At 37.7% G+C, this 25,004-nt stretch overlaps 1 protein-coding gene across 3 annotated transcripts in view; it reads right to left on the minus strand.

The window, feature by feature from the left end:
- Positions 1 to 25,004, minus strand: part of CPNE4 (copine 4) — a 227,611-nt gene that overhangs the window by 39,759 nt on the left and 162,848 nt on the right. For all 3 annotated transcript variants that reach the window (XM_027748558.2, XM_027748557.2, XM_027748556.2), the window contains exons 8-11: positions 14,520 to 14,618; positions 6,244 to 6,330; positions 5,628 to 5,687; positions 119 to 252 (exon numbers count right to left, since the gene is read on the minus strand). In XM_027748558.2, the coding sequence (XP_027604359.1) occupies positions 119 to 252; positions 5,628 to 5,687; positions 6,244 to 6,330; positions 14,520 to 14,618 (380 nt within the window). The remainder of the gene's footprint in view (positions 1 to 118; positions 253 to 5,627; positions 5,688 to 6,243; positions 6,331 to 14,519; positions 14,619 to 25,004) is intronic.

A 25,004-nucleotide genomic window follows, 5' to 3' on the forward strand; every position in this document is an offset into this window, starting at 1 on the left:
TCATTCTTCTTAAGTGCCTAAACATGGAGCTTCTGCAGCCAGCCACAAGGCAGTCATTGATTTCACATTGTGAAAACACTTTCTAAAGACAACTCTGTAATCAAATGTGGTTATTTACCTGTCATAGTCTTGGCAAATCTCCCCAACAGCTACCAATGCTTTCAAATACTCATTGGGTTGATAGGGGTGGATGTAGTGCAGTGAGCAGCTGTTCCTAGGATCACCATTTGATGCAGTGAAATCTATAGCTACCTGGAAAAGAAGAAAAGTCAATGACTTGCACAGCTCTTCTGAGCATATCCACATCAACCACATATCTTCACCAGAAACAGTTTGCTGTAGAGTCTGCAGCCTTAAAGCAAAGGTCATTTTACAGTGTACTTAATCAAATTTGTAGTAGGATAGTACTGGTAAATATATTTAGAAGCAAATGAGAGTTTATAAAATAAGAGCTAATAAAACTAAAATGGCACAATCAGGAAAAAAATTGCCTGCATTGCTATTCTATGAGGGAAAACATTTTCTAATACAAATGAATCAAATTAACTATCTCTAGGTTCTCATACTTAATTAAATTATTCCAGTTAAGGTGATGTTCAGTACATAAAAGCTTAGCAGCAAAAACGTCCCTGGAGAGTTAAGGGTCCTACTAAAACTATAAATTAAAACTAAAATTAGGGGCATTTCTTAGCTTTTTAATCCTTACTGTGGCTGTAGTAGTAGATATTGCCTGTCTGGTATTTTTTTGTCTTCAAAATGTCTAAGTATTAAATAATTAACCCTCCCAATTTCACAGTTGATAGCAAGCTTAAATGTAAGCTGCAGTGTAAAAACAAAGCTTGAATCCTACACAGGTTTTTTTTGTTGTATGAAAAAGCTTAGAGAACATTGTGGGAAGCAGTCAATGCAAAAGCAAATATTAATGAATCCTCTTAAAATTAATTTCTCCCTTTTAAAATGTTCTTTATACTTCTCACTGAAGATGTACTCTGGCATGCATTTTCCTGTGATATGACCTTCATGGATCAGAAAGTCCTCTGCTGAATTTTTGATGTTGCTTTATAGGAATTCCTAAAAGGAGTTGTTTAGGAATTCCTAAACAAGAATCCTAAAGTGTTTCATAGAGGGAACAAATTTACAAAATTTCAAAATTTCCTTGTGATTTTTTCCAATAACCTATTCCTCTAAAAAACTCATTACGCCTGAATATTCAATAAACAAAGGCACAGAGTTCAGTTTTCAATTTTACAGTGTAGCTGAAAGGTAAGAAAGGGTCTTGCTGAAGCCTGCAAAAAGAACTCTGAAGGCCCAGCTTGCCTTTGCAAATGTGCAGCTTCCCCAGCTGCAACCTCTGCTTGGCACAGGGAACACTATTTTATGCAGCTCTAAAATAAAAATGAAATTATATTTTCATGCTGCCTCCAAAAAATTACACAGTCCTCCTGAAACTTATTTTTTGTAGCTAAAAAGTAAAAGGGAAATATCATAGTAGGTCAACAAAACATGGTTTTCCCTCACTGTTCCTGATATTCCACCTCTATCTTTGAAGAAACTGGCCTCTAGTTAGTTTGGAAATCCCTTTATTGCCTTGATCAACTATGAACTCCCAGCACCTCACCACATTCAGTCCGGAGAGATGAGCTTTTCGGCTTGCAAATAAAGTAATCCTTCACCACTGCTTCCTACTCACTATTCACTCACTGAGGCACTAAGTTTGTTTTCCATAGAGATTTTTTTCCAAAATTATAGCTGGATTTAACTTGAATAAATCAATGGGAAACCTCTCACACCTGCACTTGTGAGTGTACGTAACTAAGAAACACTACATGTACGTATCCGAGCAAGAAAGAGATACTATTGGTTCGTGAAACCTAAGGTAAATCCAGGGATGCTTGTATGGACTAGCTTAGTTTTGGGATACTTATTTGTTAAAAATCTTACTAAAGGTATGCACATTTCCTTAAAAATATGTATATTTTTTCTAATACTAATTCAACCTTAAATTTGATCATAGAAGGTGCAAAAATGTCACTGTATGATAGAGAAACAAAGGGTATTCCTGTAAAGTTGTTTAAAGTATGTGTTTTTACTGATAATCTCAAAAAGCTAAAACACATTAACAAGACTTGAGTGATACAGCAAACAAAACCGGACAAGTCTTCCTTCATGGCTGTTAGCCATGGCTAAATGCTTTGGAAATGAAAACAAGAGCACAGCGTAGGAATCAGGACTGGGTTTCATGAGCTTGGAAAAAAGCTTGTGGCTAGTGTTTGGGAAAGAAAAAACACTTCCTAGAACAAGCTTCCTTTTGGAAATGGTCATTGCAGTAGAGGTCTGCTGATAAGTAAAAAAAATTCCTAATTTCCTGTGATGAAGCATTTATGAATGTTTGTACATGGATGCAGTGTGTTTGAATTTGATCCAGCTCTCTGACTCCCAAGGGGAGGACTTATAAGAAAGATGAACGCTGCTGTAACTTGCCATAGTTCCAAAATAACAATGCAGAGCTCTGCTCTTTTAGCGTTATCCAACAGTACCAAGGTCTTGTGTAAATACGCAGGATAAGGATTTGTAAAAGTAAGTTAACATATCACAGAAGTTATGTTAATCTTACAACTGAATTTATCTTTTGGGCAGCAAAGTAGGAATCTTTCTTACCGTGCGTACATTTGATTTTTATCAGTGTATCTTTAATGTATCAGTTCCAATGTATCAGTCATCTTCCACAGCTAAATAAGAGCATAACTGGGGGTTTTTTCCCTTAGCCTTGTAAAAAGGTGATTTTCATTACACTGAAAACATCCCACATAGCTAGGACCTCCTGCTAGATCTGTCAGCAACAAATCAGCCTGCCCAGTACCTTGACCTGCCTGATAGAGCATCTGTCCAATCTATCTTTCTATTACAGTTCCTTTTATGCATGTTACACATCCTTTCTGCTGTATTTCCCAAAGTGATGAAAATGTCTTCTGACTACAGACCCATTTGCACTGCCAGCTTCTGAACACTTCTTCTGCAGCGGGGAACACTGTCTGATAAGAGATACAACGTTTGGCAATAACTAGGGCATAAAAATAGAGGACTGGAATCAGCACTATTGATCTCTATAGATAAAAGCTTCTTAATAACTGGTTTCAAAGCAAACGAAAAGTTTACTTTAGTTTTTCAGAGACATTCTTGCTAACTACAAACCATGTTCCTACAATAGATGTACAAAGTATCTGAAGAACAGCATAATGTTACCAAAGCTTTCATTATTGCCTTAAATTAGGAGGTACATCCTACTACAGCTTTTTATTATCAAATGTGTGCTTAGCATCCCAGTTTCCCTCCCTCAACAAGTGCCCTTTCAAATCACAGTTGTATCATACTGCCTGTACACAGCATGAGCTCAACAGAAATGTCATTAAGACAATGACAACAACAATACATGTACCAGGAGAGTTTCAAACAATCCCAGATGCATTCTTGTTAAAACAAAAAAATGGAAATCTGGGAAAGTAAAAGGAATAGGCCTCCTCTATTTCAGTGGTCTGAATTAATCAGATTAGGGCTATGTGAAAAGGAGATTATATGATGTGTGCAGAAAGCAAGGGAGCATGGAATATCTCCCCTGTAGGCTGCACCCTTTTTCTTCAGTGACCACGGGAGAGCCTCTGATACATTTCTGGAAACAGCAACAGATCTCATAACCAGTCATTTTTTACTGGTGCAATCATGCTGAGGAGGAAGGAAAATATGCAGAGAGTCAGCTTGTGATGATCTTTAGTTAGAACCACTTGGTTATGCATGTAGAGATCTGTAGGCACAGAGATGTCACAATGGCTTCCCCTGAGTCTGTATAAGTTGAAAATTGATAGCGGTGAGTTTACACAAGACAGTAGCTGGTGGATTTACCATTGAGGGCAACAGTAATTCAGGGATCTCTGTGGTTCACAGCATAATGAATCTTTCATGTTTCCTTTATGCCCTCACAGCCCACCTTTGCAGATGAGTTTACCTAAGCTTCCTATTACCAATTGTTTTGTTTCATTTCAGTAAAGTGAAATACAGTAAAATATAGTAGAAGCAATACTATCCACTTTAACCCATTTATGCCACCACTTTTAAACTCATGGTTCACAGCCTACTAATAGGAAACCTGTGAGAAGCAAATAAAAGGCAAGCAAATTGCCACAACCCTCCAGTGCACTGTGTAAGAACTTGCTCTTCCATTGGAAAACATTTAGAAGGAATCAAAAAGAGTTTGAAAAGCACAGCTGTAACTTAATATGTAAATCCCTAGACACTTTCTAATGGTTGAAGTGCTCCTGGCTTGAGCTAGAATTGTAGGAAATGCATATTATATCTTTGCATGTGCCTAAGTACATGTTCTGATTAGAAAAGGCTTTCAGATATTACTTGAAGACATAAATGTCTTTCTGCTAATGACCTTGAACGCATTTGATGATTGAGTTCTTCCAGTCATATTTTTAGGGAGGAAATGCCAGGAAAGATAAATTAAAGAGGTTTCCAGGGACTGGCAAGTTTCAGATTTGGAGGAGAAATGTGCATTGCAGGCATGTGGGGATAAAAGAAGAAGTCGCTGGGTAAGGCAGGGAGGTAATTACACAGGATGCTTTACTTGAAAGAAGACAACTAGAAAGATCTTTGAGCACTACAGTAGGTATTTCCTTCAAAACCAGAGACAAGGTCCTCAGTTCTGGGTGTTATTATCCAATGAGTCTCTGATATGTACAGGCAAAATGCATGTTTTACACCTCAAAAAGCTGACCTGTAAGCAAGAAGACAATCCACTACAATACCTGCTGCTGTTGCTGGAACTTTCTGTTGGGAAAAAATAAAAAAAAAATTCTTTTTTTTTTTCCAAATCTTTTTGGAAAATGAAGACTTGTCTGGAAAAAGTGAAGTAGAACAATTTAGGAGCATCCAATGTCTGATACTTGACATGTGGGAGCAAGTATCAGACAGATACTTGCAAGACAGAGTGCTACAGGAAAATGAAAGATCTCCGGAAGAAGAATATAACCTTGTTGCAATAGACTTTAGCCCTGTAGCTGATATGAATTAGAAGTCACATAAACCAGACTGCAACTCAGCCACAATCTGTATTCCTATGCTATGGGAAATACTGATATATAATATTAATTATATTTGTTATATTCAAAATTAAAAAGTAATTCAAAAATCAAACCACACAGTATTAAATGTTTCTCAAAATTATTAATTGGAAATGCAAAATATTGTATTTCTGTTTATGAAGAGCTCTGCAAAACATTTTATCCTGTTTCTTGAACTCAACAGCTTCTGATTTGCTTTAAATTACTACTGTGTCCCCCTGTAGTGCCATCTTACTGTTGGTAGCTATGGTTGAGGTATGAAGCACCAGGATTTACCCCAGGCTGACAGAGAGAGGACCCTGGCTGGACTGTCTCTCTGCGTTTATGGCATCATGTGAGGGAAAACAATTTGCTTTAATGGAGGACTAATTCTGAAAAGGAAGACTGACCCTTAACATATTCTGCAAGAAGACCTTAATAACTTACTAAGGACTCCGTGAAAGTAATGAAGTGGTATCTATGGGGATTCCGTTTCTTTAAAAGAAATTACAGAAGTAAGACACTTACTGTGAACTGTATTTGGCAGCCTCCCATGATATAATCTAAGAAAGAATGCATCTTGTGGATCTGCAGACAAGAAAGCAAGACATTCAACTTAGCTGTGTACTTATAAAACATCAGAGAGCTGCCTGAAAAAACAATAAATTGGAAGGATAAGGAAGAAATCATTAGAGACAGTTTGAGACAGAAACAAAAATATAAACAGAGAAAATATTAAAATTCTAAAAAAAGGAAAATTTACATAAAAAGTAGAACCAAGCTCTTCAGTAGGAATTCAGTGGAAATTCTGCTGTTGATTTAGAAGGAACAAGAGCAATTTTGTAGAAATGATAGAAGGACTAAAAGGGAAACACACAAAGTTGGCAAGTCTTTAGGGGTAAGAGTTTAGTACTGCCTTCTCCATTGTACAACAGCAGGTATAGGACGAGAAATAAAACAGGAGAGCTGGGAACAGTCAGCTTACTTTTGAGATTCAAGTCCTTGTTTTTACTTTTTGTAGAGGATCAGTTTCCATTGTTATCCTACAGGCATTTCCACTTTGTTTTCTTGTTTCCAACCACCATTAAAGTATATCATTGAGAGCTTAGTACAGAAACAGCCAAAGAGTAAAACATATATTTACCTTGCACTGGTTAAGAATGACAATGCCTGAGTTCTTGTAATTCTTCTTCTTTGCTTTGTACTTGGGGTTAATGCATTCCCATTGTACCTGTGAAAAATAGCAGTCACTCTTTGAAGGAAAATTTATGTACAAATTGAAGTAATTAACAAAAATTGCACTGTCTGATTTCCACAGTTGACTAAATCATAACAAATAATGGTACACAGAGAGGAAGAAATGAAAACTATTAACTATGCAGAGAATGATCTTAATAGAAAAATGCCCAGGGCAAATATCAGTCTTTGTGCATATACAGGTAGACGTCACTAAAAAAGATACACAGATTCATTTGTTGTCATCTTCCAGTCTTGTAGGTTCAGGTGTTACGTAAGCAAGATTGGCGATCTTTTGAGATCATTTAAGAGGAGAAAAAAAGAGGAAACTTAACACTTAAGTGAAAATACTAGAGGCAACAACCTAATGCATTGTATTAGCTACAAAACTGCTGGCACAGTAACACTGGGGTTTTGTGTTAAACTCAAGACTGGAGAAATTCGGATCAGTGGTTTGTCTCGCTTTCTCTTGCAAGAGAGCAACAGTTTCTTCTGTAAGTCTGACAGCAAAATAAAAAGTTAAGAAAACCACTAAAAATTGCACAAAGATGCAGATAACTAATTACTGATACGTTTGAAAATTATCCCTAAAAATACAATAAAATCCCTTTCTGAAAATTTTCTCATGGTTTTATTTACAAATAGTCAGTTTTACAGCAAAAGAGTCCTACCTTGTTACTGAATTACATTGTCTTGCTCTCATCATGACATCTCTCAGGTTCTTAATAATTTCCATTTCAAATGTTCTGCCTTCCTCTGGTTTCAGGTAGATTGATTAGGTTCAAGCTTTCAGACTCTCACCTCTAGTAGCTACAATATTATTCATGCCTCCTACTGCAGGAGTAAAATGTACATTTGCACATGCAAGTATCCACTGGCATTTGTACATACTAATTTTTATCTGTAAAGTGTTACTAAATATGGTTAATAGCATGACTATTTTTTTCAGAGAGGTGTTTTTAAGTGTGGGGAGAAAACGTGATGCTGGGTAACATAAAGAACAGAACTCCAAAAGGAACCAGAATGACCTACTGTCTAAAAATCCCTATTATGACATTTTGAAATGAAACATATATATGTCTTAAGTGTTACAATGTTTTTCCTATGGTGAAAACCTTCTTAAGTGTTACAATACCTTGTCTATAATGAAGTTCATGTGATATATCTTAGCAAAGTGCTTGAGCATGTAAAACTATTTTTACCTTATGAACAACCACAGCTATTTCACTGAGCTTCAAACCATTGCCTAACAGTAATTATTTGGATATCTCTGAAGTATTTCAGACTTAAGAGATTTTGTCAAACATCAAAAAAGGAAAGGCAAAATATATGGCTTTGGAGCAATATGAGACCATTTCTGCACAGGGGAGGAGTATTTTCGTCACTGTGAACTGGAGACAGGTGACAGAGTGAAGAATGGGAAAAGACAAAAAAACTGTTCCAACTGCAGGAAGCACATCTGCTTGCTCTCCCAGCTCAATTATTTGCTTTGTGAAACAAATTTTCCAACTGAGAAGACAGGCAGACACAGGGCCCCCATATTCAGGAAAAATCCTCCATAAATACTTCTCCTCTACTCAAGAGAAGCAGTCAGGCTTAAGAAATAAAAGCCCTTCTCTCCAAAGAAAGAGAGTACTCTGAGACACAGCACCAGAGTGCAATAAGCTCATATTTAGGAAAGCAATCTGACAGCAAGGCAGAAGCATTGCCCACTCTCATCTTGATATGTTGCTGTCTGGCAAAATGGTTTAACACACATTTGTCTTGCTGGAAGCATTCCTATAGAGAAATTGTGCTGTCTGTAAATTATAAATAAACTGTAATATATCAAATAGAAAATAAAAGCAGGAGATGGGATTTGTGTTCCTCCCTTTGACACTGAAATACACTGGAGAGATCTTGTTGCTTTCCCCCGAAGATCCAAGGTGCACCTCCTTAATTTTAGCATCCTCCAACATGAATACTTGTTTTAACGAGGCCTGACTTATATGAAGCCATATACTATGCACATAATTTCTCTCATTGGAAAAAGGATTATTTAAGCCTGAAAAACATTATGTTCATGGTATGGGTATATGGACAAAGTTTACAATACCTAAGGACTAAAGTGGCACAAAACATTACTTCAGGGGAGAAAAAATCTGTGCCTGCGTCCAGCCTCTCAGGTTCCCTTTGCTAACTGTAAAATGCAATTATGAATGTTCCCCTATCTTGCAATGCATTTTGAGACATATAGATAACAATTCTGAGCAACTATCTAAAGCTCATTAAAATATTCTATGTGCAAGTCACTAACATCATTGATTGATAATAAAGCAAAGGGAAGAACACATTGGAAAATTTCTAGAAAGTAGGAAAACAGAAAGAAAGAACAATTTTGCATCTATTAAATCTGTTGATGATCGTAAAAAGAAGGGAAAATAATAGGAGAGGAGGGAGAAGACATTTCCCCGTTCATAGGCCTAAGAAAGCCAATAAGACTGTATTACATAAAACTCAATCCTCACTTACCCACCAAGATCCAATTCTGACCTTGGTAATTCCCACAGTTCAAGCTAAAGATGTCACAAGCATCATATGAAGGAAATTCCCTATACAGGTCTTATTATATCTCCAGTTTTCCTAATGAGAACAGAGTTCAGAATACAGCTCTAAGCAGGTAAGTAATATCGAGAAACAATTCTCAAATGTTTTGCTTGCACTGTGGGGCCAACCTCAATTTCCAGTCTGTTCCTACATTCCCAGTATTGATTTGGTATCTGACATTGTTTTTTACTGATTCATTTTTGCTCTTAAATTAAGTTTTCAGTTGAGAGGAAACTAATGCAAGAGTCTGCAATCTGACACTAATGGTAAACATTGTGAAGTTTGGATTCGTCATTCTAAAAGTCACTTAGCATTTCCTCCAAATGCCTGACAGCTCTAGGCTATGCAAGCTCTTTCCCTGTCAAACACAGTGAATCTGAAACAGAAAGCAACCTGGTTTTGACCTATTTCTTGTTAATTAAAGTAATGGTGCAAATGTTGGTAATGAAATCCCAAGACTATACTGTGTTGGTGTTTCTTTTATACCCTGAAAGTTAAACCACTATGGGGAGAATTTCTGAATATAAAACAAACTCCATTCAGCTATTCTTCAGAGTCAGTAAACTAATGCCGATACCTGGAAGGTCCTAATCCTCTTGTGGCTGTGATGATGAGACACAGATCCCTCAGTGGGAGATGTTACTCTCTGCAGTGAAGGATGCTGCCTTTCTAAACATCCTTACTCCTTCTCTTACCAAACATTCAGAAGAGAAAGAAAAGCAAACAGTGCAAGCACCCATGCCACACACCAGCAAAGGGAAGTGGAGGTGACTAAATGAAGGCAAAAAAACCCCCAAAATTTGGCCACTATGTGTCCATCAATAGCACAAACTATTCAGAGAAAGAATTGAGAGTGTCAGGAGAATTTCACAGACCCTAAGGCAAGAAAAATGACAGAGAACAGTTGCTTTTTCTGGGACACTGTGCTTGTACTGCACACTTGGACACTGGGTAGTCAGTCCTATGAGGAAAGGGCTAGAAAGCTGTGGCAAAGCTTGGGTTAGCATTGGCATGCTCTCTTTGCTTCCCTGCAATTCTTTTGTTTCTCTCTTATTCCTTCCTGTATAGCTGCTGCAACAAATTGCATAGTTTGTAAATGACAAAGAAGGAATCACAGTCTAATGGACAGGGCAAAAAACCCCAATCGATGGCAGGCAGCATTATATTTCTTTCTGATGCCTCAAGAAAAACAAGTCACTTTTAAGTGAACTGCATCACTTCCTGCCTGAAAGGCTAGTTCATTCCTGCCATCCCTCTAGGCAAGAGGAAAGGGTGGGTTTTCTTCCCTCTTTCTGTCCCAGAAATACATCCACCATGGGACAAGAGCTGCTTTCAATCACTATCAGAGGTCTCCTCTGGAAACTTGCCTCTGGAGAATCAAGTGCAACCATTGGTTGCCTCATCACAGGGATTTGGCAGATGCCTGACATGGCTGCACCCTTCACTGACGCCTCTGCTGCCCTGTCTGGGGCCAGCAGCAGCTGCTGATATTGCAGACAGCCCTGGGTGAACTCGGCTGTCTCCTGATAAAACTAGGCATGGAATTGTCTGTTGGTGTCAATAAACTCCTTGACCCATTACCAAAGGCTTAAAGGTCTCACAGTTCTCTGAAGAGCTACCTGATGCAAAGGCCCTGAGTGAGGGTCATAGACAGTTACCTGGGAAAAGGGGGGAATCCAGTCCAGATCCCTTTGAGACACCATCCAATCTTGTGCACTTCAGCAGCTCTCCTCACCTCCCTAATAACACCCTGAACTTGTGGGAACGTCAAGTAAGTACAGCAAATTTCTTCCTCCTCTTTCCTTCCGTGTGTGTGCATATGGACACGCGTCCATTTTTTATGTAATGCAGGAACAGATTTTTCATTTAAAAAATGTCACAGATAGGGATGGACTTACTCTTACTGGGCTTTCTTGTGTTAAGATTGTGGTGAAGGAGTAAATAATGAATTTTGGAATGGTGGAAAGTGTAAACAGAAGGTTTAGAAATCATAGAATCATCAGGGTTGGAAAAGACCAGCACCACTAAGTTCACCACTAAACCCTCGTTTATGCAATGACTACTTCAGATGTACCCTTGAACAAAAGGATGTCTGGCCAATTGTTATGGTAGTCAGTATGAAAATAGGCTAGGTGTCAGAATGTAACAGTCTGTGACCAAAAGGTAATTTTTATGGAAGAGAAACACACACCAAGTTATTATCCTGAGCTTGTCCATGATCAGGAACTCTTCTTAAAACAATGTGAACGGATTTCACCTGTCCCACCAATGAAAGACCAGCAAGGTTTCCCAGAATTCAGGCCTTTCAGTCATGGAGAAGCAACTGACACTATGAAGGACTCATAATTCAAGATTTGTGAATCTTATCCAAACCCTGCCATATTTAGAAAAGAAGTTCATAAACTACTTATGCCAGCCCTGATCAAAAGAAGTGATCAATCATCCAGATAAGGACACACAGTCCTTCCTGCTCCCAGCACACACTATGGTACTCCCACTCTTACTGCTTAACACATTTATGACAACTTGTGGTGCTGATACCAGCCAGTACAGACGCTGCTGATGGGCAGAGAGGGAGAGCTGTGTCATTGGTGTAACCTCCTTTAACACTGCACAGATTTACAGCTGATGCTTAAGGAAAGTTCCTGGATCCCCTGTCAGTGATGAATGTTCTATTCTCTCCAGTTGCCTGGGAAAGTGAAAAACCCTAGTTGGCAATGACTAGGGTGTTCTGAATATCTTTTGATTATCTTTTAACAGAACTACAGCAATGTACTCTAGCTGGCTGTAAAGTCTACTGTATAAAAGAAAATATAACCAGAAGAAGTTTCACTGTGTCTCCTTAGCAACTCAAACAGCGACATCTGGCCTGGGGTCTGCTCTTTACACTGGCTTCCACAGCATCTGAGATGAAATTTCACATTTTGGTCCTCATCTTTGACACTCACTGTTGTGATGCTATGTGAAAGAGTGCTTAATGCCAGGGGCTGAAGGATGTAGCTGGCAGTTTTATTCCTCTGACTGAAAGGAGTACTACCCAAAAAGCAATATTTTCTGGTCTCAGGCTATGAAAAGGTCTCTTCTAGGAACAAAGAACTATGTCTAACCTACCAATTTCCTCACCCATGTATAATTACAACTCTCTTATGTGGCCTTCCTTATCAGAAATACCTAGCAACACATCCACTTGAAGGTAAAAGACCTTCCTTCTCCTCTGTCATTCCCTCAAGGTTTACTATAACCCCTTTATTCAAAGCAAACACTCCATTGCACATGCTTTTTCTTTATGGAGACTAAAACTAAAGAAAAGAACTGACAAATGCTAATCACATTACTTAATGTTGCAGTAAGGTTGTTGACATAAACTATGTATGAAGATGTTTTTATGGGGTGCACAGATAATGGCATATATTGCCTTTAGCAGCAATAGTTCTTTCTGTAGAACAGAGAAAAATGAGATAGGATGAGGGAGGGACAGAGAGATAGAGAAAGGGACAGGGAAATTTTTTTCTGGATCCAACCAAGTAACATGGCTTCCAACATGAATGACCTCTCCTGTAAAACACATGATCACTATATTTTTTCGGTAACATGTCATTTTCACCAGAATCTCCTCAAATTTCCTACTGCTAGTTCTTGCCTATCGTGCTATTAGTGCTCATCAAAGTCTGCTTTCATCAAGTGCAAGAGCCATCTAGCATGGGCATGTATATTTTTGGGCCACTATTTATCAGCCACTTAAATGACTAATACTTACTATCTTATCCACTAAATCTTGGTTTTATCTAGAATAGTCTATAAAACAAGGATTAGAAAAGAAAAGAAGGGAAACTGATGCTCACATTGGTGGCAATTGTGTCCCATGAGAACTAGCTATAACAACAGCATCAGGTTTTGCAGGTGCAAGAGCACAGAATAACTGCACAGTAACAACAGAATGAGAGGAACAAGGGAGAAATAATGGCACACCACCTTAGATGTGTGGAGGAAGACTGCAGTGTTGCAGGTGAAAGGCAACCTGCCAAATGGCAAATGGCAGGCCCTTAGCAAGACAAAGGTTCAAGAACTTAAAGCATAGTGTAACATTAAAACATTCCTGGGTAGCACTGCAGTGTCAACCTAGAACAAGAATTGACAAATGGCTGTACTAACTTCTTAGGCCTCGGAAAGAGTAATCATCCTTTTTGCTATCTAGTGATGAAAAAAACCCACTTTCTCCATCATATTAAAGAATATATAGTTCATCCTTTGGAGCCAGTGCTGGTACTCTGGACTACAAGTCCTTTGTCTTGGCCAATAAGTTGTCTCTTTGGGAAGGACCATTATGGTTTTTTGAAGACATTTACATTGAAAATACACACCCTTTACCACTCTCACACAGTCCCTTCCTCAGCCATCGGTATTTCTATACAAAATCAGAGTGTTGTCACATCACTGGCGTTGTTAATGTTATTCATTCTGGGATCTGTTTACCTCTTTATCTCCATTCAAATTCTCTTCGGTTAAAGTTTTGATCCTCTGACTTAATTTGAGAGAGCAAAACAGAGTTTCATTTGCACTCAGGTTCTGTTCAGAAGTTATTTATAATGGAATAATATATTACTTGTATGTATCAACAGTATTTTACACACATGAGCAACATTTGCCAAACTTAAGCGTGTTTTAAGAACTTCAAAAGAAAACATTGAAAAGAATGTTTCTTGACATTTCTTCCCAATAAAAGTTTATTGACCTATGGCATAGCCTGACTGCTTAGCATTTATCAAACACCTTTTGACTCTGTGTTAGGTTTCTATTAACACATAAACAGAACCTTAATATAAAGCCCAAATAAAGCTTATTAGGCATTTGTGTCAGGTTTTGAGATCACTATGGAACAGTGAATACAAATTATCAGCAGATTCAATGTTTATAACTCCCCCTCAGAGAATTTATCAAAACTAACACCTTTAGAAGTAAGTAATAATAGAAAGTGACAATTTCTGAAATTAGATATGCCAAATCATTTATCATATTCAATAATTACTATCAACTTCAGTTTCAAAAGATCAAGTTGACATAAAGAAGTGAAATTATTAATAAGCTAACAATTTCATTTTCCCTTAGGACTGTAAATCATGAAATATTTAGGAAACCAATTAGTTTCAACATGATGGGTTTAAGTTAAAGCTAGCAGAAATGAAGGCAGTACATGAGAAATGGAGAAAGATGGAGCATGATCCTCATCCAATAAAGGCCTTTGGGCCAGTAGAGAAATTCTTCGACTATCCAGACTGTTTTACCACAGCAGCACAGCCCCTCATAGAAACAATGTGCTTGGGCTCAAAGGAAATAAATCTTAGTGGAAAGAAATGCCTATAGAATGGAGACTAGAAAAAGATCCTAAGTATTTCAGGTATGGAAATAAATACAGGAAAGACTGCTTTTTTGCATTTTCAGATTATCCAGGTAACAGTAAAACCTATGGGAGAGATCAACACAAAAATTAACTTTTGAGAGATGATTGAGGCAGTGTCTCCTGCATTCTTACAGGACTGTCTGAGGAACACTGCTCTACAGAACTTACATATTGAGACTGCCTGAGTGGTTTCCACTTACCTGTCTTCCTTCCATAGCTCCTCGCATTTCCTTGAAAGTTGAGCTAAATTCTCCAATGAAGTCATGCTTTCCATTGGAATCCCAGTCCCAAACTATGCACTGGGAAAACAAATAGCAAAAGAACAAAAAAGTACGTTTTTCTTCAGACAGAAAAGAGGTTTTATTGAAAAATACTACAGGAGAAATTACGATATACACTGGGTGAAGTGTTTTATCTATAGGGAAATCACAAGACATATTAAAACCATATTCTTGTCCTGATCAAAATAAAATGACAAGTGGAATCTCAACACAGATTGCTGTTGACAGTTATGTGTTATGGAGCTGGCCTAATGAAAGCAAGTTCATGTATTTTAGAAAGAAAGGATTTCTTGTCTAGATCTTTTTGCTAGGTGTAAAAATACAGGATTATGTATATTTGCATGTTCATTGTCAAATGGTGTCCTGACTTACCTCATTGATGTACTTTACAAATATAAATTATTATAAAAAACCCTACTTGCTTTGGGCAAACAGTACTGTTCTCATTTTTAGTCAGTGAAGGTGAGACGAGTTACAGAGATCATTTTCTGAAATGGCTTTGAAATTATACAAATTAGTGTTTGGTGCCCATATCTTGGCTGTTTTCCAGGGTTGTTCAACAGTGACTATACAAACCAAATATCACTGATACTCTCTCCTAAATTCATGCATAAAGATGAATATCTCAATGAGTTTGAGCTACGAGAATTTTATTTTACAGATTTTGCTAAATACAATTAACCTAGCAAAGACTGAAGCAAATAGCAATAACTACAGGCTTTGTTAAATTATAATTTTAAAACTGGTCCAAAGACAACAAAGGGGCTCAGAACAAAATCCCAAATTCAGCCTCATGTTCTCTCTAGATAAAGGTCACATAAGTTGCCTGAGTCAGGAGGCCTTTACTGAAAACATCCTACTACAAAATCTCTCTCTCTTTTTTTCTTTTTTTTAATAGAAATGCCTCAAAGCCATCTGCACTGTCACATAAGGAGTGCACTGACATCTAGCTATCAGATAGCTTTGAGGGTAACTTTGACTACCTTATGTGGGCCTGAGTCTTACAGATCTATGAGTGGGTGTGAGGTGAGAACTTGACTGATAGGAGTAGTAGAGGAGCTCCCTGCTGAGAAAGGCAGGAAATAAACAAAACTGGAGGTGGTGGGGCAGCAACAGTGGGATACTAGGCTTAAAACCAGTGGGTTTTACCAGACTGCTTTGTCTCAACGAGTCTCAGAGCTTTTGACCCAGCACTGGTGGTCAGACAACACAAGAGGAAGAGCAAGATTTGCTCCTCAGACTCCTCAAGCCATTTGAAGTTTGCTTGGTCCAAAGGGGCCAAGGAAGGAAACTGAAATCATCAGATCTCAACTGGATTTTGAGTTTTAAATATTTCAAAAAAAGGAATTTATTGAAACAGACTTCTCTGTCCACCACCTGTGCTTTCTAACTAGCCCAAATAATCCTGTCAAAGCTGGTATGTGAGCACTATGGCCAATCCCTTTTGAGTGCAGGGGGAAAGACTCCCTAGAAAGTTTGAGACAGACAAAATGACTGAATTCTTTCAGTGAGAACAAATGGACAAAAAGTGTTTCAAGAGAAAGACCATCTAAACCAACCTAACATCCTCCCACCACAGCCATAAGTTAATAACTAGCCTCTTCCACATAAATGTTTGTCCATGTGAAGCCATTGACTTGAAGTATAGGTTGGAAGGTATTTGATCTCCACATCTAAGGCGATTACCTGAACTTATTACTCTGTTATGTGCCCAGACACCTTACTTGTCTTTGTAGAAGTAAATAAGGTGGTGATTTCACTAAATTCACACCCACCATCCATGTTATTATTTAGGTTCCTTCTGTTTTGTAATGACTCTAGCTTTCCTTTGAACTTTCAACACTGTTCCGTTTAGCCCCAGGAAGAGATTTCGTTCCACACAAAGAAAGTGTGTAGTAAAGGTACAAAGGACTGTCTTAAGGAAAGAGTACCAGCATAACTCTTATTTCTGCAGACATTAATCACTTGAAACAATTCATGGGTCAGGCAAAGACCTGGCTCTTGAGCCCTCTGTTACTTTTCCATCCTGCCACCTGCAATTTTACTTGCTTTTTTCTTTATAGAGGGATCCCACACTAAAGAAAGTCTCCAGATTGAAATGTGAAAATATTTTGCTCTAAGACTTGGAGGTACTTTTCAGCAGCTTTGACACGGAAGGGGTGGGTGGAGGGTAGAGGGAAAACAGGGGCAGTTCTCATGCGTGTTTACTTATAGGCTAAATTTTACAGAAGAGTAATAAAATAAGAGTAGGTTTCTGGTTCTGATAGTGGTAATCCTTTCTGGAAAAAAACTAGACAGTAGTTTCAATGCTAACAGCCCTGGAGTATTCTTTATGATGAAATCTTCACTAATAATCACTCTATGCTTATTATCAACTGCAATTTTTAGATGAGCTGGTAACAACAAAAAAAAAATCCAAGAAAAAGTAATTTGATTTATGAAAAAATCCCTGAAACTGTTTTTGTTTCACAGAGGTTGAAGCAGCTGCATTTTATTTTTCCGTGAAATTTCTTGCTAATATAAATTGGTCATCTTTTATTGAAATTACTTATAAATATTTCATGGAAAAATGGATTTCACAGATGAAGCATGACTTAAAATGACTTTTTTTTCTGTAACGGTTACAAAAATTATTTAAGACCTAAAAGTAATACTACGTAAAAAGATTTGTCAAAATGTCATAGTAAAATTGTTATAAATTTGCAGAAATTATAGTTTTAGTAATGCTTGCAACTTTTGAAAAAATGTTTTTGAAAAAATGACTATTTCACAAACAAAAAGAAAGATAACCCTTATTATGAAATTTTCCAACCAGATTTACTTTTCAGGTTTGGCCTTTAAACTCAACTGGAGCATAAATACAAGAGCAGACCCAAGGTTAACAGAGACCTCCAGGAAAAGGTACTTTGAAAAATTTCTATTAGAGACCCAACTCTTACAAAGAGGGAAAAGCTCTGAGTGCTCATTTGTGGTTAGAATTTTAAGTGGAGATGAGCAAAGTTAAATTACATATAAAATGTCCACTCAACAGGGATCCAACTGCTTTCTCTTTCAAGCTAGAGGTTTTCTAACTTTAGGTTTCAGAAAGCCAGATGGTACTCTAATCTTCATATTGGCTTCATGGAAAAGGCTAACAATTACAGTATTATCTTAGTGCCATTTGCTCAATTACAGCTAAGGGAGAAAAGGGATTTCTGCAAGTACATCCATTATGACTTCTTTTTTTTTCCCAGAGTTTCACATCTGGCCATAGAAATTAATTATTACTGTCTGAAAAACATTAGGTACAGAGTAATGATTCTGCTTTTCAAAGGTATATGAAAAGTATTTCTAAAACATAAATACTGGGGTCCAGACATTTTTATAAAACCACACTAAGACAGACAAAATAAGCAGGGAAGGATCTTTGCAAATAATCCAGAACCAGATAAAGACCAGAGGTGATCACCAAAGTATTATGGTTTTGTTTGTTTGTTTGGTTTTGTCTTTTTTTTTTTTTTTTTTTTTTTTTTTTTTTTTGGAAGGCCCCATTTACTCTTTAAATCAAATCCTCCATAATGTAAACCATCCTTTATCTTTAAGCAAACCTTAATGTGTTCTTTAGGTCTGTACTCTTAGAGTACAGACAGATGATTAACAGTATACCTACACTCTATTAAAAGTCTCATTAATTTAAGGAGGCTTTCCATACATGTAATTTTAAATACTGGTAAATCAGTGTTCAGATAACTGGTGAAAGAATTCAGACTCCTACTTATTGGTTACGAGCTCAAATACAGGCAACAAAAACTGCTACTAATGCTGCATGGTGATGGAATAGCACTGACTGGAACGATGAAGAATATCTTTCACCCCTGCATGATTCTACCTTCCTCCCCAAAATTCCTGCTGACTGCAGGGAGAGGGAGTACTCCTTCAGGCCCTCTCAAGGAAAGGCGCTATGCCTGACAGAGTTAACCAGCAGATCCAGTTAAGATGCCATCAGAGAATCACTTCTGAGTATCCACATCATCATTCCTTCAGCTTTTCTTGTAAATACCACAAAATGAAAGATTTCCTTCCTGGCTGAAAGCAAACCTTTCACTGGAAAAAGGAGGGAGAAAGGTCCAGTTTAAAAACAAAAAGATATTTCAGGTGGATGCAGGTGGAAATTTTCCTGATTTTATTTCAATTTTTTCACCAAGATTAGATTTTGCCAGTACTCTCACCACAAAGGGCACCCAAGAAAAATTGCACAGGCACTAGAGCTATAACAGCACAGGCTTCTCTGGTTGATTTTCGTAATGCTTCCCAGAAGATGACAGATTAATCTAGCTACCTACGAGTGAGCAAAAAACTCACTTGCGCAATTTCTGATTTTAGTTATATTTCACAAAAATATAACCTGAACCACACTCCAGTTCCAGCCAATCCTGATTGATCATCTGTTCAGTGATGTGATGATGCCTAGATAAGAAATAAACCAATTTCTCTATCCAGTATCTCTCATGGACTGAGGCAGTTTTCCTGTTTGATAATTCAACAGCAAAAAAAGTATTGCTACCTATCATATGATCCAAACTTAACTATATCTTTTTCAAATTTTTATTTCTGTGAGAAATTAAAAGATGTGGAGACTAGAAATTGGTGTGCCAAGTCTCAATATAGGAGCCAGCAAAATTCTAGCACAACTGTCATAAAATAATTTTTCCCATAGTCACTATCCTATCTAGCTTTAACCACCAAGAGAACTAAGTAATATAAAAGACTGGCTACTTTAAGTATGCATTTTTGTGTTAGTGTCTGCAGGTTATTTTCCCTATATACCTTCAGAGAAATACTTCAAGTGATTTGTCCCCATTAGGTTTTCACAATGAGAGAACTATTCTGTGCAGCACCTTTGGGCATAGGTAATAGCGAAACCTGGAACTTAACCTTGCAATTTATGAGCCAGCCCAAAACATGCTCTGAAGGTTAGTTTTTAAAAGACAGTCTTTGACTAAATCGTGTCAGGAGACAGCTGACAGCCAGACCATGGAAATGTACTTCTTGAAAACAATCCATTTAAGTTTGTCTCAGCTGACCAGACACTGCAGATTATTGCATGCACAAAGCCAGTAAAAAAATAGAAATTTCACAGTCTTGCCAGCCTGAGTTTCTCCAGCTCTGTGTTTGCTCAAAGTACAATTATGAAATGTTAGTATGGCATGTGCTGGTACTACCTTGCCACCTATTTGGAGAGAGAGAGTGCTGGATAGCTCTCCTGACAATCTAAGAGCTTCATTAACTTAAAACGTCTCACTAACTTGTGACCAAAAGATACTGGCTTGGTTGGGAGAGAAAACCAAATCCATGGTCCACTCTCCAGCTGCTCCATGCTAGCAAAAGTGCCAAAACACCAGAAAGGCAGCAGCCTTGAGCAGCCAGAGTCAAATCCCTTGAATAGGAGGCTCCCTACTCTGATCTGGGTGAGATCCTAGTTCATATGTTGCATTAAAAAGGAGATTTTACTCTGTGTTGCTCAGCATGAATCCCCTGACACTCAATAAGGAGCGGAAGGGGTACCTTTCAAGGAAGAGAACTATCTTTGTCCATTAATTACCTGTAGTCCCTAGGTAGGTGTTGGGGAGGAGTACTGACCACGGGTGGCTTAAATTCTGAGCAGAAACTGTCTTGGATGGTTTTTCCTTGCATTTTCTTGACTAAGATACCTTGTGGCAAGGCAAGAAGGAGCACACTCGTTGTTGGACTTAAATGTATTACATTACAGCTCACTCAGTCATAAAATTCTTACCAATTAACTCTGAACAATAATAACATCACAATAATTTTTATAGGTAGAGTTTATATGACACTTACTATCTCTCTAAGAAACGAAGTCTTGAGGCAAATGTTGGTGACCTGCTCTACTTCTAGTATCACTCTGAGCTGCAGCTGGTATGAGGTGGCAAAAGGTCAAAACCAGAAATCCTTCTTTGATTCATCCTCCAGGATCAGTGAAAACTTAAAAAAAACAAAAAAAGAAAAAAACCAAACCACCCCATAACAGAAAACCACACCAAATTAAAAAAAAACAGAGGAGGTGAAAAAAAAATCCCAGAAAAGAAATTTACTTTATCATTAAAGTGATTTTTCTGGAACAGTCTGTCTCTCATCAGGGTAATTATTACTTGATAATGAAGAAAATATCCCACTGTACCTCCCTAAAGTATATGTACCCTAGTTGAAATACTTCAAAGAATGTCTTTTTATAGGAAAGCCTTTATCCACTACTTACCCATTCTCTCCACTTGGGTATCAAGAAAAGTATGCAAAACCTTCACTATAAAAGATAAATACTTCAAGTTATCATGTTTCTGTAATCATGATGTTCCAAAGCCAAATTCTACTTTATAAACATCACAGTACAGAAACTTGGTCTTTTCTGATGTGTATGAAATTCTTCACTCTTTTTTCATCCAGTTGGTTATCAGAGTTTTCTGCTTTCAGTAGTTGTTCTTCTCCAAAAAGTGAAAATAAACTTTTTATGTCTCGTTGCAGATTTTCTCTGAAGTTGGCCTCCAGTGAGAATAGAGTGAAGCAGCTGAAATGAACCAATGTTTCTTGCAAGGCTCTCACTGGTTGAAGTAAATCCTTCTTCAGAGCACTGTAGATAACATATTTGAACTTTTTCTTCTCAGAGAGATTAACTCAGTTCTCCAAACTAGACTACTCAAAACCCCCTGAACTAATGGAGGAGAAACAGCTCATACCCTACGCTATTAGGCTATGTGCAGCTTCTGTGAAGCCAAAGTAGAAGCAACTTTCAAAGTTTTTTTCTTGACTGCAGAGAGACATTCTTTTTGAAAACCACATCTGTTCTGCTGAATTGGAATAGACTGACACCAGTTCAGCAGCACAGATGAGTTTGCTCCTTAAACATTAGGTGAAACACAGGCTCCGTTGCAGGCAAGGAGACTTTTCATGTGAACTTCAACAAGTGCCAGGATTTCACTCATAGCTTTGTACCTCCTGTACATAGATGGTGGCAATTGATATGTTAAAAGTTGATAGGATTGTCTTGGCCTCAGATCCTCTGCCTGTTGAAGGAGACTCAAGACAGATATGCATTGATAGCTTCCTCTTGAGTAATGGCAAGTGATTCAGCATTCCTTTCGACATGCTGCAGTAATTATAGTAGCCAAGACAGTCAAAACACAAAGAAAATAATCTGCCTGTGAATCTAAACACAAGGGAAATTTGATTTTAAAATTATCTGCCTGGAGAGAAGAGTGAAAGGAAGGAGAATTCTTATTTTTTTCCAAAAAGGGGCGGGTCCTCTAATTCAAGATCAAAATGAGTGAGTAACTTTTATTGACAGCTCTGATTTGACGCCAGCCTCAGACTGTTTCAGTTCTTGACACGTGACAACAGGGACCATTTACAGAACCACTTTCACCAAACCAGTCTCTCTACACCACTGATGGAGATGCCACTGATGCTGCTACACCAGCAGTGGCTCAGCAATGACGAGAATCCTCACAGTTGGGTGTTGCCCCTTCTTGACAGCTCACAGCTTGCAAGAATCATCAGGGTCATTTCAAAATCAATTACTTAAAACCACAGCTTGTTGATTACCCTTATTTGTATTACAAGGGTGCCTAGAAGCCTCAAACACAGATCTTTCAGTGCTGACAAGTGAAGCCCATATATATTCCTCTGAAACAGAGAAACACGCTATAATAAGTTACATCATGTGAGGGAAAACTTATAACTGGATTTTCAACGACTCTCTAGGTTTTTCATGGCAAAAACATAAATAAACTTCTACTTTACAGTCACAGTCAGGTTTAGGCAACAACATCCTCAGTTTATATACAGGCAATAATTACTAATCAGGTTCAGCATGGATGTGAATGCAGACTTCAATTGCTGCACTGGCCTAAAATAGCAGCCTTTGTAGTTGTAATGCATGCCTATAAATTTAATATAAACTACACTTTCTTTATGTTTAAAGAATAAAACATAATGGCATTTTTTTTGTCTTTCTCATTCAAAACACCCCTACTAACTTAATATGCAACACAGAAATGGGCCAAGTTTTTAATGTACTGCTTGTGGTCATAGAGATTTGGTTGTCCAACAAATGAGAGAGCAGGCTGGAGCATTTTTTAAGTATATATAAAATGGTGAATTTGCATCTCAATCAATGAGATCGAAGTTTTTGAGAATGTCTTTGGTTTCACAGTCCATAACATAATGCACAGCTTTTTTTTCACATATGATATGACAAACCAATAGCAAAATATAGTAACAGCAAAAACTTCTGCAAAGACTACCTTAAGGCTCCTGTTGTGAGGTTATCAATATGTCTGCTAGTTTTCTCCATGAGTATACCTCCTTTTAGTTCACAGTATGTTGTCTCTATGCAATAAAATATGTCTTCCAAAACTTTTGCAAGAGGCGATAAACTAGCGTACTGACCCAGTAGTGTCTCCTCTCATTAGATGTATCTGAGATTTCTGCTCATCTAAGTAACTAACAATTCCCTTCGTAGCAAAAAAAAGGCATTGCTCATTGGCAGGCCTCTCTGGTGTAACTATTCGAGAAGCTGCAAGCACAGCAGTGAAATTTAGCATAACTCATGGGTGTGTATCAAAAAGCTCTCAGACAGAACAAGACTCTATCCAGTTCCCACTATCTACTTTCAGTTCCTAAAAAAAGCTCAGGTTAGCTTTATCTTGCACTCTGAAACTCAGCAGATAAAAATCAGCCATTGCCTTGTCTGTCAGTCAGGAAAGGAAGATGATGATACTTGGCAGAAAGAGTACAGAACGCTCTTCCTTACCAGAGCAGCATGAATCTGTCCCCAAACACCAGTTGTAATAATGATGAGTGTTTATACAAAGTAGCTGATTACACTATTCTTTCTGTTGTCAATCAGTGGGGGAGTTAATTATACGTCTCTTGGATATCATTTCAAAAGAATGACCTGGCAACCAGCACCAGGTTTAATGGCCCTGAACTGGTCACTCTATTCAGTGGATGGTAACACAGCACAAAAAGCAGTGAAGATGGATCTTCCCAGTTATGGATAATTTCTAAAACTAATATCAGCAGAGGTTTCAAACATAAAAAGTTTTTAGTATCAAGCAGACAAGAAATCAATTAAGAAACACGAAGCAATTGTAAATGTTTATTAAAATAATATTCTAAACCACATTTCCTATGGAAAATGAAGAAATATAAGTAGAGACAGCGCATAGGCCATTATAACAGAAATGGCTAAACTAACGTAGGAGGTCAATGCTAAAGGTTAAACCTAAGTTTAATTTAAGGGTAAAGGTCTGTAAATAAAGGTCACAGTTCCTTATCTCATAATCACATATTCAATTTTTTAAATCCTTGTGAAATTTCTACTGAATACTTTGCACTTGTTATAGCAGTCATTGCTGAGTGAAAAAGGCCTCATTTCTGGGGTGTGTTGTTTGTCTGTTTTCCTATATTCTGAGCTTCAGTTAGTGTTTTTACTGTTGCTTCAGGGTGAACCCTCCATATATCTCCTCTCAATTAGTGCACAGATTACATACATAGAAACAAAACCTCCAGCTTTTTTCATCACTGCTTTTAGTTTTCTGGACAGAGTTTTATTTTATCTCCTGTATTGTGTTTAGTGTCGAATTCATCTCCCGTATGGACACTGAAAACATTTCCATGAAGGATCTAAAACCTTGCACTGCCACAAGCTCCCGTGCCAACATATCATTGAAGATTTCCAATAGAGAGTTAAATTCAGATCATGACATGGTTTCTGGATATTTCAAAAAATATGACATATCAGCTAAACGGAAGATATTTTCCTGTTTCTTGGGAGCTCCCAAACCTGCTAAAACTATGAAACAGTAACACTGTTGAGAGATGCCATATTTTTTATGCAACTGCTCAAATCTTTATGGGTTTTTTTGCATGTGTACGGTAACCTAGTTTCTGGTTTTTGTTCTGGTACTGAGTAGAAAATAAAACTTTCACAGAATACCTTAACTACCTGTCTAAATCTATACAGAATTCTTTTCCTATTTGTACTCCCATTATATCCATTCAAGTGTTTAATAAACGTTTAATAAACCCAGAATGATGAGTTCTTAGTAACTGCTGTATATTTTCCGGGTTTATCTCATTCTGTAACAATGGATGTGGCACTTTGTATAAGCAAGAATGTTGTATGGTGGGGTGGAAACCTGAGGGTGAGCTCACTGGGAAAGCTGGCACATGAACAGTGAGCTCTTGCATTTGCCAATCAGGCTTGTGTCCAACATCTCAGGAAGAAACAGACTGGAAACCCAAGGTGCTCAGCATCCCAGATACCCTAGATGACTAGCAAACCTGAATGAATGTATGGGGATATATGAACACAGCAGTCTCTTCTGAAGGAATGATCAGGAACAT

This window comes from Pipra filicauda, unplaced genomic scaffold (genome assembly GCF_003945595.2).
Source record: "Pipra filicauda isolate LSUMZ 115617 unplaced genomic scaffold, ASM394559v2 scaffold231_size1239837_pilon, whole genome shotgun sequence".
NCBI classification, from domain to species: Eukaryota; Metazoa; Chordata; class Aves; order Passeriformes; family Pipridae; genus Pipra; species Pipra filicauda.